The following is a 12,168-nucleotide window of genomic DNA, read 5'->3' as shown; positions in this document are numbered from 1 at the left end:
ATGTGCACTTGGTTCTACAGGATCTTCAGTTCTGTTTTTGACCGCTACATTTGTTTGATCAGTTTCTGGTAATCTTATCATGTTGTATTCTTCATCTTGATCCATGTCACATGTCTGTGTCTGTTTTTCTATGACTTCCTTGCTCACAAACTTCACCAGCCTATGCTTTTGTACTTTCTTTGTGTCTGGATAGTAGACTAGATATGCTGGACTATTTTTGTCATAGCCAACAAAATGTCCTTTGCCACACGTAGAATCCAATTTTCCCTTGTCTTGTTTGTATGTGTAACATACAGACCCAAATTTTTGCATTCTGGAAATATTTGGTTTCTTGTTCGTCAACATCTGGCAAGGAGTTTGTCCTGTACGTCTATTATAACATCTGTTGCGTACCATTGCTGCAGTTTGTACTGCATAGTGCCATAGGTATTTTGGTAGCCCACTTTCGACTAGCATGCACCTAGACATTTCAAATAGTGTACGCCAGGGTTCACTAAATCCGGACCTCGGTGCCACTTTTCCTGTCGTGTTTTCCACGTCTCTCTCCCCTAACACACCTGGATCAAATGATTATGTCATCAGCAACCTCTCCAAAAGCTTGATAATGATCCTGATTATTTTGATTCAGGTGTGTTGGAGGAGGGAGACATGGAAAACATGACAGGAAAAGTGGCACCGAGGTCTGGATTTAGTGAACCCTGGTGTACGCCATCCTCTTTCAGCTGTCCCTAGTTTACACAAGCGAACCTGCCTCCAAAGACTGCGCAGTCTCCAAAGCACGTGGCGCCTTCCACAATGAAGCTGACCTACCCATCATGCATTGCGAATAACTACGGGTAACCGCAAAACCAAATGTAAGAAGATACATTTGTGTCTGACTCTTTATTATTCATACTAAAAATGTTGCTTCAATCAAAAAAAAAGGTTGCTTCAATTGAAATATACACTTTCAATAAAAAAAGTGACTTTAATAAAAAAATAAATAAAATAAAATAAATGTGTTTAAATGCCTAAATAAATTTGAATCTAAAAAATGCATTTGAAAACTATTTTTCTTTGATTTCTTTTTTTTATTGGTCTTTTTTTTTAATTATTTTTTTTTTATTGAATTAACTTTTTAATTGGAGTAAAGTTGTTTTGCATTTGGGTCGCATTTTGGCTAGGACATTTGTGTCTTTATTATTCAATCAAAAAATAAGTTGCTTCAAACCCAAAAAAATATTTTCAAAAGAAAAATCACTTCAATCACAAAATTTTTTTTCAATAATAGAAAAAAAGTTTTTGAATGCGAAAAAATATTTGAGACTCAAAAGTTTGCACTTGAACACTTAATTCTTTATTGAAAATGATTTAATTGAAGCAATCCTTTTTGTTTGTTGTTTGAGACATTTGTGTCTTAATCATTCAATCCCCCCAAAAAGTTGCCTCAATCAAAAAAAATATTTTCAATCAAAGAAAAAAATCTTTTGCAAAAAAAAAATATATATATATAAAATATAATATATAAAATATATATATATATATATATATTTTTTTTTTTTGGGGGGGGGGGTTTGTAATTGACGTGTCACTTTTTTTTGAGTGGAAAAAGTTTTAAAGGCACTTTTTTGGGTGGGGGGGGGGGGGGGGTTTGAATCATTTTGAGACAAAGCCCATACAAATGTGTGTGTTTTTTTTTTTGTTGTTGCTATTTTTTTAAGTAAGGTTAGCAAAATACCCAAAACCTGTACTCAATAGTCGACTAAGTAGTAAGTGAAAGAAAAATCAAGTGCCGGGAAAGTAAATTATTTAGTGATCAAATTGAATTCCACTTGACATACTTAAATTATACTAAAAAAAATATTTCAAATTCACAATAATATAAAATATGAATCAGCTAATTGCCCTTACAAAAAAAATCACGTCACAAAAACAATAATACACCGAAACATGTTGCATTTGAACTTGTCTGACAAGCACAATTTATCCCAAAAGTTCATTTTTTTCTTTAAATAATGTAATTCTTATGCGTCATGGTGTTTTAGTGGTTAGCACATGGCCCTCACAGCTCCAAGTTTGGTGGTTGCAAGACTGCCTCCATTCTTCCAAAGTAAAGTTTGCAAGAGTACCTACAGGGATCTGTGCTTGTGTTGTTTTTCTCTGGGTACTCTTGCACAAAAGGAATCCTCTTAAAGTGATAATCTGTGGCCCATCTGCCTTCACTTACATCTCACCTCGGTCAGCCACCTTCACCAATGTTTTCTAACATTTTAAGACCAGACAGGAGACGGTGAAGGTTCAAACCCAGCTGAAGACACCTCTGAGGTCTTGCAGCCTCCCTCACTTAAATGGCCATGCTACTGTCTCCTCAAGCAGAGAGGAACTGGGAGGAAGTGTGCTCGGTTCTAGAAGAAGTGTTGGAGGACCAGTCACACCGGCAGCTCTTCGCTCTGGAAATTGGTTCCGGAACCGGGCAGCACGTCATCCGCTTTGCCCAGAAGATGCCTTTTGTCACCTGGCAGCCGTCAGACATCCAGGAGGAGGCCCGGCAGAGGTAGGATTAGAAAATATGAATATGCGTTCACATTCACAAAAACTAGGCTATCAGGCTTTGGTCTAATGTGTCAACATTGCAGCATCAAAGCATACATCGACGCGACCAATATGACGACAGTGCTGCCACCTGTGCACCTGGATGCTAGTGAACCATGGGAAAAGTGGGCGGGGCTTACTCGTGGATCCTGTGATGTCATTATTGCAATTAACTTACTGCAGTACAGTTCCTTTAAGACAGCACAGGTAGGTTGTAATAGAGTGTGAATGGTCTGTTTCACAGTTTTGATTATTTTTTTGTACCTTCCAAGGGTGTTTTCAATGGGGCAGGGCAGGTCATAAAACAAAATGGCCTACTGGTAATCTACGGGGTATGTATCACATACTTTTTACAGTTTCAAACTGACATTGACTTTCTGTTTAATTTTTTAGGTGTATGCAATTAACGGCACCATTACACCGCAATGTAATGAACTCCTAGATGAAGAACTACGCAAAGTGTGAGTAGAGTCCCTTGTTCATGCATTTTGATTTTTTTCAGTGCTATTGACGGCGACGGTCGTCTAAATATATTGGACTACGAGGGGCTGGCGGCGAATGATCAATGATAACATTTTAATTTTAAATAAAACCATGTGTAAAAAAATGCAAACTAATTTACATAGGGAATTAATTTAACTCATTTTAAAGAGATTCATTCCAAATGTAAATACTGTTAATTTTCTGAGGTCTTGTCTCGTTAAAAATAAGAATTTAAAATTTTAATTTGTATTTATCATTTTTAAACTGTAGTGAACATTTTTCATTGTATATTTAGTGGTTGGATTTAGTCCAAGGTCAGTGTTAGCTGTACACAAGAGAACTGACATTTTGTATAATGCGCCATCCATTCATTAATTTGTATTATTCATACATGTAATATAGGCCTACAGCATTCACAGTGCTTCTGCTCTTCCAACACAACAGGACATATAAACATTATAAATGATAATACTGTACTATGACACTGTCAGTCAGCGCAAGCCAGACTAAAATCAATCTGAGGGTGTGATGTTCTGTTATTCAGGAATCCCGAATGGGGACTTCCAGATGTGGACGTGCTCCGGCAGCTGGCCTATGGGAATGGCATGCGTATGGAGAGAATGGTAGGTTACCTTTGCACACAGCTTTGTATAAATAGTTTCACAAAAACATGTTTGTCTTACAGTTGGAGATGGAAGACTGCTACAAATCTCTCATCTTCAGAAAAATATAGAAATGCATTCATGTGTAATTAGCCAAACTTGTGACTCTTTGGGAGAAAAAAAAAGTGACACAAGTGGACAATAAGAATCAGATATTTATTAAATATAAATTTAAAATGACTTGCGAGCCCGACAGATGGGTATGATGGCGTAAAGATCAGTTAAAAGCAATGGATTACATGCAGCCAAAAGCAGTTCCACTCATCCTTGTGCACATTTAGCATACATGTGCAAAGACAGGCACACTAACAAATAATTACAGTTTAAGAGGCCCTATTTCATGATTTAAATAAATGATTTGTATTCTCTGTATAGCTTCAGTGGTTCAACCATGAATCCATAACTATTTTTAAATATTGAAAACACACTACGACGAAGAAAAGCCAAAATAACAATGACAATTTTGGAACAGACAAGCGGAATGTTAAGCTGTGATCCTGAAGATGTGTTAGTGCTGTTCATTCCAAGCCCCTCCCTTCCTTAAAGACACACACGTGTCTTTCAAACACCTCTCAGTCAAAAAATAAAGTGTTCAGACAGGGTCCACTTTGGAATACAATTAAAATCAACATGCTTTTTTGCCATGTGTTTCTTTCCCTGTAATTAGTATTTTCTTATTTCATTGTTAAGAGACTACTTGTGAAGGAGGAAATACAAGGAACAGGTAATGGGATGAGGGTTAGCTCACCCCATTTTTTCACCCACACTAATGTAAAGAGATCATCACAAGATTTCACATTGCCACGACATGACAGTGGAGGTGTGAATGATCAAAAGTGGGGGAGTAGTAGTGTGTGAGGCCTGATTAGAGAAAGCAAGCAAGCAGCAGCTTTCAGTCAAAAGAGATGAGTTGTGCCTCCGCACTGCCCGGGACCACCTGGGCAGGGGGGTGGTGCTGCTGATGCGGTGGCGGCTGCTGTGGGGGTGGCTGAGCCGGCTGCTGCGGACCACCAGGGGGCGCCACCTAGAACAAGTAAGTTAAAGTAGTGAGGAGTTGAGCTACAAAAATAGAGGGAAATAAGTAATCACTGACCTGTTGGTACATGGGCTGCTGGCCGGGCATGTATTGCTGTTGGACGGCCATGTTAGGGTCCTGCCCCGGAAGAGTTGATATCATGTTCTGCATGTTGTAGGCAGGATAGCCCATGTACCCCATGCCGTTGGTTGGGGCAGCCTGGGTCATGGGGGGTAGGCTCTGGGCCTGCGATGCCGCGTTCTGCGCAGGCGAGAGGGAGTACAATGCATTCACTTTCTGCTATTACTACGTAGGACCAGAAATACCAACATTTAATAATTAAACCTTTATAGGGCACTCATTTACCTATTTGCCATTGACAGCAATAGAGAACCAATCCATTTTTACTGGGAGAGGCTGGCAGCGAATAATCGGTGCCAGCTCTTCCAGTCTCGCGCCATCTATGGCACTGAAAGATGAGCATTCATTGCTAGTCCTCCCAGTTCAAATGAGGTGGATGTCTATTAGCATCAGTGGCAGTCAATAATGGCGACAATTCTCGGAGACGCAGACCTGATAGCCTTGCGTGGGTGTGGGCTGGTAGTTGGAGTAGGGAGTACTGGATGTGGGCGGGGCCTGACCAGAAGGGGGAGCATTTTGTCCATTGGTGGCAGCAGGTTGATACATGTATGTGTTTACCATATTGGGATCTATACACACAAAAGGACATATTGATAAGAAGCCAATCAAGATGTGTTGAAATGTCAAGCCTAATACCACCTGTGGCGGCAGCAGGCATGGCCTGGTACTGAGGCGGTGGACCCTGGCCCGGCTGGTTCATGTAGATGTTGTGCATAGGAGAACCCTCCACTGAATTGGCCGGACTAAAGGTGCCAGGATAGCTTGGGGGTGCGCCAGGCTGGTACACCACCCCACCGGCTACATTGGGGGGCAACGACTGCATCTGTGGAAGATCACAATGCTTTTTACACACGTGAACTCTGTTTTTTTATTTTCAAGTGAGTGGGTGTGTTCACCTGAGCATAGGGCAGAGAGAAAGCGGGCATCTGGGCTCTCATCTGGACAGTGTGCTTCTGCTGCTCCAGACGCATTTGCCGCTCCTTCTCTTGCTCTTGCAAGCGCTGGATGGCCAGCTGCCGTTGCATCTCCAAGTATTCCTACAGTACAACAACAAAACATTTCAGAGCAGAGTAACAGCTTGGCAATATAGGCACAACACAGCCATGTACTGCTGCTTTTAGTGGTAATTTCACGGCGATAACCCAATAGAGTTAATAGCCTCAAGTGTTGAGATAGTAATATTTCTAAGAGATGTAAGCTTTACTTTAATCATTCTCAGCCTCTAAAATGAATGTGCATTTTTTGAATTGAACCACAACCATAAAACAATCAGCATTTTCCAGAATATTCTTATTCTGATGTTTTTCCTCCCTTCCCCCCCCCCCCAAATTTTTCAAAATGTAGCTCGAGGAATTTTAAGATCAACTGTATATTTACAGTTGTGTCGATTATTCAGATGCGTTGGGACAGAAAAAACCTTTTATGTGTGCATTTCAGCACAAAGAACCTTGTTTAACCACATAGTTTATTTTTTCTGATGTGTCAAAGTGTGGAAAATGTAAATGAAAGCCAGTATTTCCAGGAATTGGCTGCCCAACATGGAGGCAGACATTTTACAAATGCTGGTACTATTTTAGCCAGTCAAATGCGAGTATCCCAATCGCCCGCTCTTCCTCGAGTCGAGATGTCATTAATATCCATTATCACAGTCACCTGTGCTGGAGTCTGTCAGTGGGTATGTGCGTGGGTGTAACTGACCTCACAAAATGGCTGCTCTCGTAAGTATTGCCATTTTTTGGGTTGAAGCATTATTTTCTACATTACCAGAGGTCTAAGAAATTTACCATTTGATTTCATAAGTTCTACATTACCAGAGGTCTAAGAAATTTACCATTTGATTTCATATGAAAGCAATTTATACTAGGTTTTGATCGTCCCTTTAATTCTACAGTTAAATCTAATTCTACAGTATATCAACTCTATTGTGAAGTATCCAATATATTTTGGGCAAAGTACCTGCTTCTTTTGCCGCATGATCTCCAGTTTCTGCGCTAGCTGGATCTGCCTCTGCCTCTCAGCCTCTTCGGCAGCGCGGCGCAGTTTCTCCCTATGTTCGTCCCGAAGGGCGTTGAGTGCTGCGCGGGCATCTCGCACTTGAGCCAACTTGTCCTGGAGCCCCTCGTAGTACACTGCCGGTAACAGACTGTTTAGAGCTATACACACAAACTACTTGAAAATTCAACAACTGCACGAGGCCACTCACGTCGCTTCTCATCCAGCTGATTGAGGATGTCCAGGAGCTGCGGGTGCATGTTATTGATAGACTGGAAGAGGGACAGGACGGCACTGTCGTTGGTGATGCTGCGCCCTCGCATGTGGTTGCTTTTCATGCGGTTCAAGAAAGTGGTGACGGCATTCTGGAGGGCCTTAAGGAACTGCTCGTGGTTTTCCTCCGACTCACCATTCTGGTACTGCTGCTGGAGGTGGCAATATTAAGGTGGTAGAATGTCATGTCTCGTCTCTCCATACTAAGCCCTCCCTCAGCCTAAAATGTGAGCATACCTCCACTATGTTGACAGGCTGCAAGGGGACGTGAGCTTCCACGGGCTGACTGATTGGTGGCAGGGGTTCGGCCAATGGCACGGGGGCCGGCGCCGAGGGGGTGGGACTCTTGCGGGCCTCTTCCTGCTTCTTCTCCCAGTACGTTCTGTTCAGGTAACGAGCCAGCTGCATCGAGGTCACAGAGTCAGTATCTTGACTTGTTAGTTTACTAACTTAGCTAGCTTAGTAGTACTATTGGTCACTAGTTAGTTCCATGACTGAGCTCATTTAAAAATAGATTCTGAATGTACCTCAGGGTCAACTTCTTCAGCAGACGGAGCAGAGGAATTCTAGAGTGAACAGTTCATACAAGTCAGTAAAGACAGAATATATCTAGGGTAAAGGTACATGTCATCCTACCACAGGGGACGTGTAGAGGGTGCTGACCGGAGGTGCCGAGGAGGTGACTGGGACGGGGTCGGCCTTTGGATAGACGGTGTACGAGTTTTTCTGCCTCTGCAATGGAACACTTTGCTACGTTAGACATTTCTTTTTTTTTTTTTTTTTTTACTGTTATACAGCTGAGACCTCAAATGCACATTCGGTGACGCATCCTACCATTCGCTCTTTCTCCTCTGCCTCACTTTGAGACAGGGCGATGGCCAGTTGCAGCTCTTCCTCCTCCTGCAGGGCTGCCTCATCTCTTTTCGGGGGCATCTTGACAAGAAACCAATAATCATCTAATTGTAGTAACTTAATAATAATTTAAAAAAAACTCCATAAAGACCTGGTGTCCAAATATACGGGGATCACAATTTGGGTTATGTAGGCTGCTATATTAACATTTGGTGTACACACCAGGTCTCGATCCTACTAATAATAAATACCGTAATTTCTGGACTATAAGGCGCACCTGCCTATAAGCCGCCAGCCACCAAATTTGACATGAAAACGACATTGGTTCATAGATAAACCGCACTGGACTATAAGCCGCAATTGTCCTCACTGTATTATGTAATATTTACACCAAAAGATATTAACTGGTAACACTTCATTTGACAAAGGCATTATAAGACTGTCATGAAACCAAATGAACCACCATGAAGCTTTGAACCAGTTGGCTGCAAAGCCTTATTGTTTCAAAAATCTTCATTTGGCCATCACTGCTCCCTTGGGGGAGACAGTCAACCTCTGCTGCCACCTGCTGTAGACACTGTTGTCATCCAATATTCCTCCTAGCATGCATTGCGGCACTACAGATGTAAATAACAATCAAAATTCATGTTCTGTGTTAATTATTTCTTCAGTTACTGTTCCAGTTGTTTCATTAATTGCTAGCTATTGTATTTGGTAACATTTTTTGGTATAGTGGTGCCATAATACTGTTATAATTATTACATGACACTGTCATAAGCATTATTGAATGCTTATAATAGATGTCGGTTAGTGTCATCCAGCAAATTATCTCACTTTTGAATGGACGTAAAAGATCTGAGCTAGACATAAATGGAGTTAGTGACATATTATGACACATATTGAAATCTGTCATAAGCATTCAGTATTGCCCATGATAGTGTCATGTCATAATTATGACGTTCTTATGACAGTCTTATGGTCCCGCTCTCAAAAAAAGTTATACCTATTAACCCAAATAAATCATCAAATAAGCCACACTGGACTATAAGCCGCAGGATTCAAAATGAGGGAAAAAAGTAGCGGTTTATAGTCCGAAAATCAGGGTAGTATTTTTTATATTAATCTTTTTTTATTGATTAAAAATGTAATATTTTAATAAAAGAGAAAAAAAAAAGTAGTCATACATTGTTTATGCCCCCCCCAAAACACAAGTTGAAAAAAAAAAAAAAAAAACCTTAAGAGTTGGTGCCGTATAAAGGGTTAAAGGTAGCCATGAGTGGTTTGACCAAAATAAAATTAAAAAATCAGAATTAAAGCAACCCGTTTTTTTTTGTTTGTTTTTTTAATATATAAATTAAATGCTTTTGTGGTTTCAGGCTGGCTTTAGGAACACTCTTGACTTAGGCTGGTGTTTGAACGACAAGCACATACCATATGAATGTAGAAGATGCAACTCGCCGTGTTGATGACCAATCAAATCTTTCTGTGTAACCATCAATTATTAAACACCTGCGACTTATAGGTGCAGCTCTTCTGTATTTTTTGCTTCAATTGAATGAAATTTGGGGTGTGTGGCTTATTCTCTGGTGCGCTTTCTATGAGGACTTTACTTGTGACTGCTGTGAAAGCGGGCTGGTGAGATACTCCGGTGGCAGCTCTGCAGCACTAGTGGACGTTGGTTTTCCCTCGGCTTTCCTAAGCGGAGGAGATAGGGAAGGGTGGCTGGCGAGGGGAGGACAAACAACCTCATGAATAATCAGAGGAAGCACAGCACTTGTCGGCGTAAAGTAGCCTGAGTACTCACTTGTTCAACAGCTCAAAGCAGGGCTCGCAAACGCGGACCTCTTTCTCTATCCCAAATTTAGGAATGGTGGAGTACTTGGACGAACACTTGCCGCAGAAGATTTGCCCGCAGGCTCGACAATGGTGCTTTCAAACGGAAAAGAGCAAAATCCAGGTCAAGCTCTCACATGGGTTGTAAAACTACTGCTCTGATAACAGGCAATGACTCAATACATTGTGGGAAAGTCCCCATGTCCTATTTACAGGCATGAATCGCCTACCTTTCTAGTCATCACTCCAAACTGGACTCTGCACCGGTGGCATTCCTCAGCATCAACCCAGTCTGGGGCCTGAGGGAACAAAAACACAAGGAAGATGGTTGATATGGATGCATGATACAACTTGGTACTGTAAAAAAGGCCAAAGTTTCAAGTCATGTTTCAATGGCACCAAAAGAGTTAGATAAACACAAATTTGAAAAATCTTACTCGTTCTGCTGCAAACATAGCATCACTCTCCTTGAACTCGGGGAACACGTGACCTGAGCATTAAGGACATTTCATATTTCCTGATTTATTATGACATTATGTGCGTGCAACAATGCTAATCGCTTGGCATTATCTGGTGTTGACAGTTGAGTGACATTAACAATTCCGCTTACCTTCCACTTTCATGATCTGATAGGTGTCTTGTACCACTTTGTACTTGGGCTCGTTGCGGAACGCTTGGGCCCAGGCTTGGATCAAGTAAAGGATTTTGTTTCGGACATTTGGTTCTGTCTGCGTCTGGTGCAAAGAAAATTACAGTTGAGTAAAAAAAAAAAAAAAAAAAAAAAAAAAAAAAAAAAAAAAACAGTTGACAGCAACTTTTTGGCAGCTTTAAAGAATCAGTGTCAGGTCATGGTATTAGTCGCAGCGCTTTTATGATGATCTCTTTATACTTGTATCATGGTTCTGCCACCTCATAAGGGTGGCACACCTGATACAAAACAAACACACTGGATCTTGTGACATCCATATGAGTACATCAAATATTTGCAAGCCAACAGTTCTTTTACCTTGATTAACTCCTTCAGCTCTTCCATGGTTTGTTTACTCGCCACCTCATCATGTACTGTCTGCCCACAGTTCTTAACCACAGACTCAAGTACCTAAAGGGGAAGGAAGCAATGCTTACTTATTTTACACAGTAGTTCCATTGTTACCAAGCAATTATTTTTAACTAAAGCAGAAAAACATCTCACCTCAAGTGCATAGAGGGCAACGTGTGGATTTTTGTCATTCAGCTTCTTCTTTATAGCACCAATTGCATATTTAGCCCTAATGGGAAGCATGTGAGTCAGTTTAATGATCAAAAAGTTAGTTGAAAACAATAAATCAAGACAGAGTGACTAACTGGGTGTCTCCTTGTCGGATGAGATCACAGATTTGCAGGATGGATTCCCAGTCCGTCTCAAGGAGCAGCTGACTGGTGGCCTTATCTGCAAAAACATGCCATTAAACTCATTGGCTGCAATTGACAGCATTCCAGTTTTCCCGAAAGGAATGGATTGGACATCTATCACCATCAATGGTCCTGAATAAGTTGAATAGGACTGTCGCGTTTATATCCAATGAATTTGGTTTATGGAAAACTGATATTATTCAACTCCAACACTTGACCAAACAGTGTACTTTTAATGCTGTTAACTGACACTACCAAAGTGATATTCATTTAACATCTAAATTCATTTCAGTGGTCGTAACACAGTTAATTATCTCACACCAGAGCCAAAAAAGGTAACTGTTCACTTAAATCGTCATGTTGACCGGTGTTAAATCAAAACGATACAAATATGTATTAGCTTGGTTAAAATGACTAGCTGATTAGACGTTTATAGCAATCTCTTATATCTACAAAAATAATGGCATTCTTCTCGTTTAAAGAGCGTGTCGTCGATTATGGAAATAAACGAGCTAATCTGGGCCTTCATAATCAACAGCCAATTTTGTTAGCAGAAGGCTAAAATTAGCTTGGCCTCAACGCCACAGCCCCAGCTCGTAACAATACACTGCTGAAAACAAGACAGTTTTTAGACTACAAACATGACTAATTGTCTGCGCGACTTACCCAAAAGTCTCTCAAATGTGCCTCCGCCTTTCCCCATAGTTTACTGAAAGTCCTAAACTTGCTGTCGAGACGTGTTTTTCCCCACTCGGCGTCGGCTTATATTTTCAACGTTTTAGCTTAGCGTCAAGTAGCCACGGAACTGAACACACAGCTGTGCACTGTTTCCCATTTCTCACTTCCGGTTTGAACTCCAAAAAGGGGGATTTTAGCGCCTTCTGGCGTAAATTTTATGACACAACATACAGGTTCCAATACTGCTTGGAAGGGCAAACAGGCAAAAGACTGACG

The 12,168-nt window shown here is 41.0% G+C and overlaps 2 protein-coding genes across 4 annotated transcripts; one reads left to right on the top strand and one right to left on the bottom strand.

The window, feature by feature from the left end:
- The first annotated feature begins 2,193 nt into the window (after positions 1-2,193).
- Positions 2,194-4,498, top strand: zgc:103625 (methyltransferase-like 26 B). 2 transcript variants are annotated; one of them, XM_057817017.1, is made up of 6 exons: positions 2,194-2,533; positions 2,616-2,778; positions 2,844-2,903; positions 2,965-3,032; positions 3,599-3,677; positions 3,740-4,497. In XM_057817017.1, the coding sequence occupies exons 1-6, from the start codon at positions 2,328-2,330 to the stop codon at positions 3,785-3,787; spliced, it is 624 nt and encodes a 207-aa protein (XP_057673000.1). In that variant the 5' UTR covers positions 2,194-2,327; the 3' UTR covers positions 3,788-4,497. The 2 variants fall into 2 exon arrangements, with proteins under 2 accessions (XP_057673000.1, XP_057673001.1); XM_057817018.1 differs by lacking the exon at positions 2,844-2,903 and having other exon boundaries at positions 3,740-4,498.
- On the bottom strand, positions 3,854-12,055 carry hgs (hepatocyte growth factor-regulated tyrosine kinase substrate). Of its 2 annotated transcripts, none has more exons than XM_057817014.1 (20): positions 11,881-12,055; positions 11,167-11,251; positions 11,015-11,090; positions 10,829-10,921; positions 10,433-10,556; positions 10,260-10,312; positions 10,053-10,121; positions 9,794-9,918; positions 9,600-9,711; positions 7,972-8,070; positions 7,774-7,869; positions 7,665-7,703; positions 7,375-7,539; positions 7,076-7,286; positions 6,829-7,001; positions 5,769-5,909; positions 5,512-5,695; positions 5,305-5,441; positions 4,810-4,992; positions 3,854-4,740 (listed from the first exon to the last, which is right to left on the bottom strand). In XM_057817014.1, the coding sequence occupies exons 1-20, from the start codon at positions 11,915-11,917 to the stop codon at positions 4,609-4,611; spliced, it is 2,334 nt and encodes a 777-aa protein (XP_057672997.1). In that variant the 5' UTR covers positions 11,918-12,055; the 3' UTR covers positions 3,854-4,608. The 2 variants fall into 2 exon arrangements, with proteins under 2 accessions (XP_057672997.1, XP_057672996.1); XM_057817013.1 differs by having other exon boundaries at positions 7,076-7,289; positions 11,881-12,054.
- Between the last annotated feature and the right edge of the window lie 113 nt (positions 12,056-12,168).

This window comes from Corythoichthys intestinalis, chromosome 16 (genome assembly GCF_030265065.1).
Source record: "Corythoichthys intestinalis isolate RoL2023-P3 chromosome 16, ASM3026506v1, whole genome shotgun sequence".
Classification (NCBI taxonomy): Eukaryota; Metazoa; Chordata; class Actinopteri; order Syngnathiformes; family Syngnathidae; genus Corythoichthys; species Corythoichthys intestinalis.
This window is presented reverse-complemented; position numbering and strand designations above follow the sequence as displayed.

Bases quoted from the DNA above. Each gene is read 5' to 3' on its own strand.
- zgc:103625 (XM_057817017.1), top strand. From the start codon at position 2,328: ATGGCCATGCTACTGTCTCCTCAAGCAGAGAGGAACTGGGAGGAAGTG. The intron at 2,534-2,615 runs GTAGGATTAGAA...TCAACATTGCAG, and splicing joins CAGGAGGAGGCCCGGCAGAG to CATCAAAGCATACATCGACG. The intron at 2,904-2,964 runs GTATGTATCACA...TTAATTTTTTAG, and splicing joins GCCTACTGGTAATCTACGGG to GTGTATGCAATTAACGGCAC.
- hgs (XM_057817013.1), bottom strand. From the start codon at position 11,917: ATGGGGAAAGGCGGAGGCACATTTGAGAGACTTTTGG. The intron at 7,704-7,773 runs GTAGGATGACAT...TGTTCACTCTAG, and splicing joins CCCTCTACACGTCCCCTGTG to AATTCCTCTGCTCCGTCTGC. The intron at 5,910-6,828 runs GTACTTTGCCCA...GTTGTACTGTAG, and splicing joins TCATGCGGCAAAAGAAGCAG to GAATACTTGGAGATGCAACG.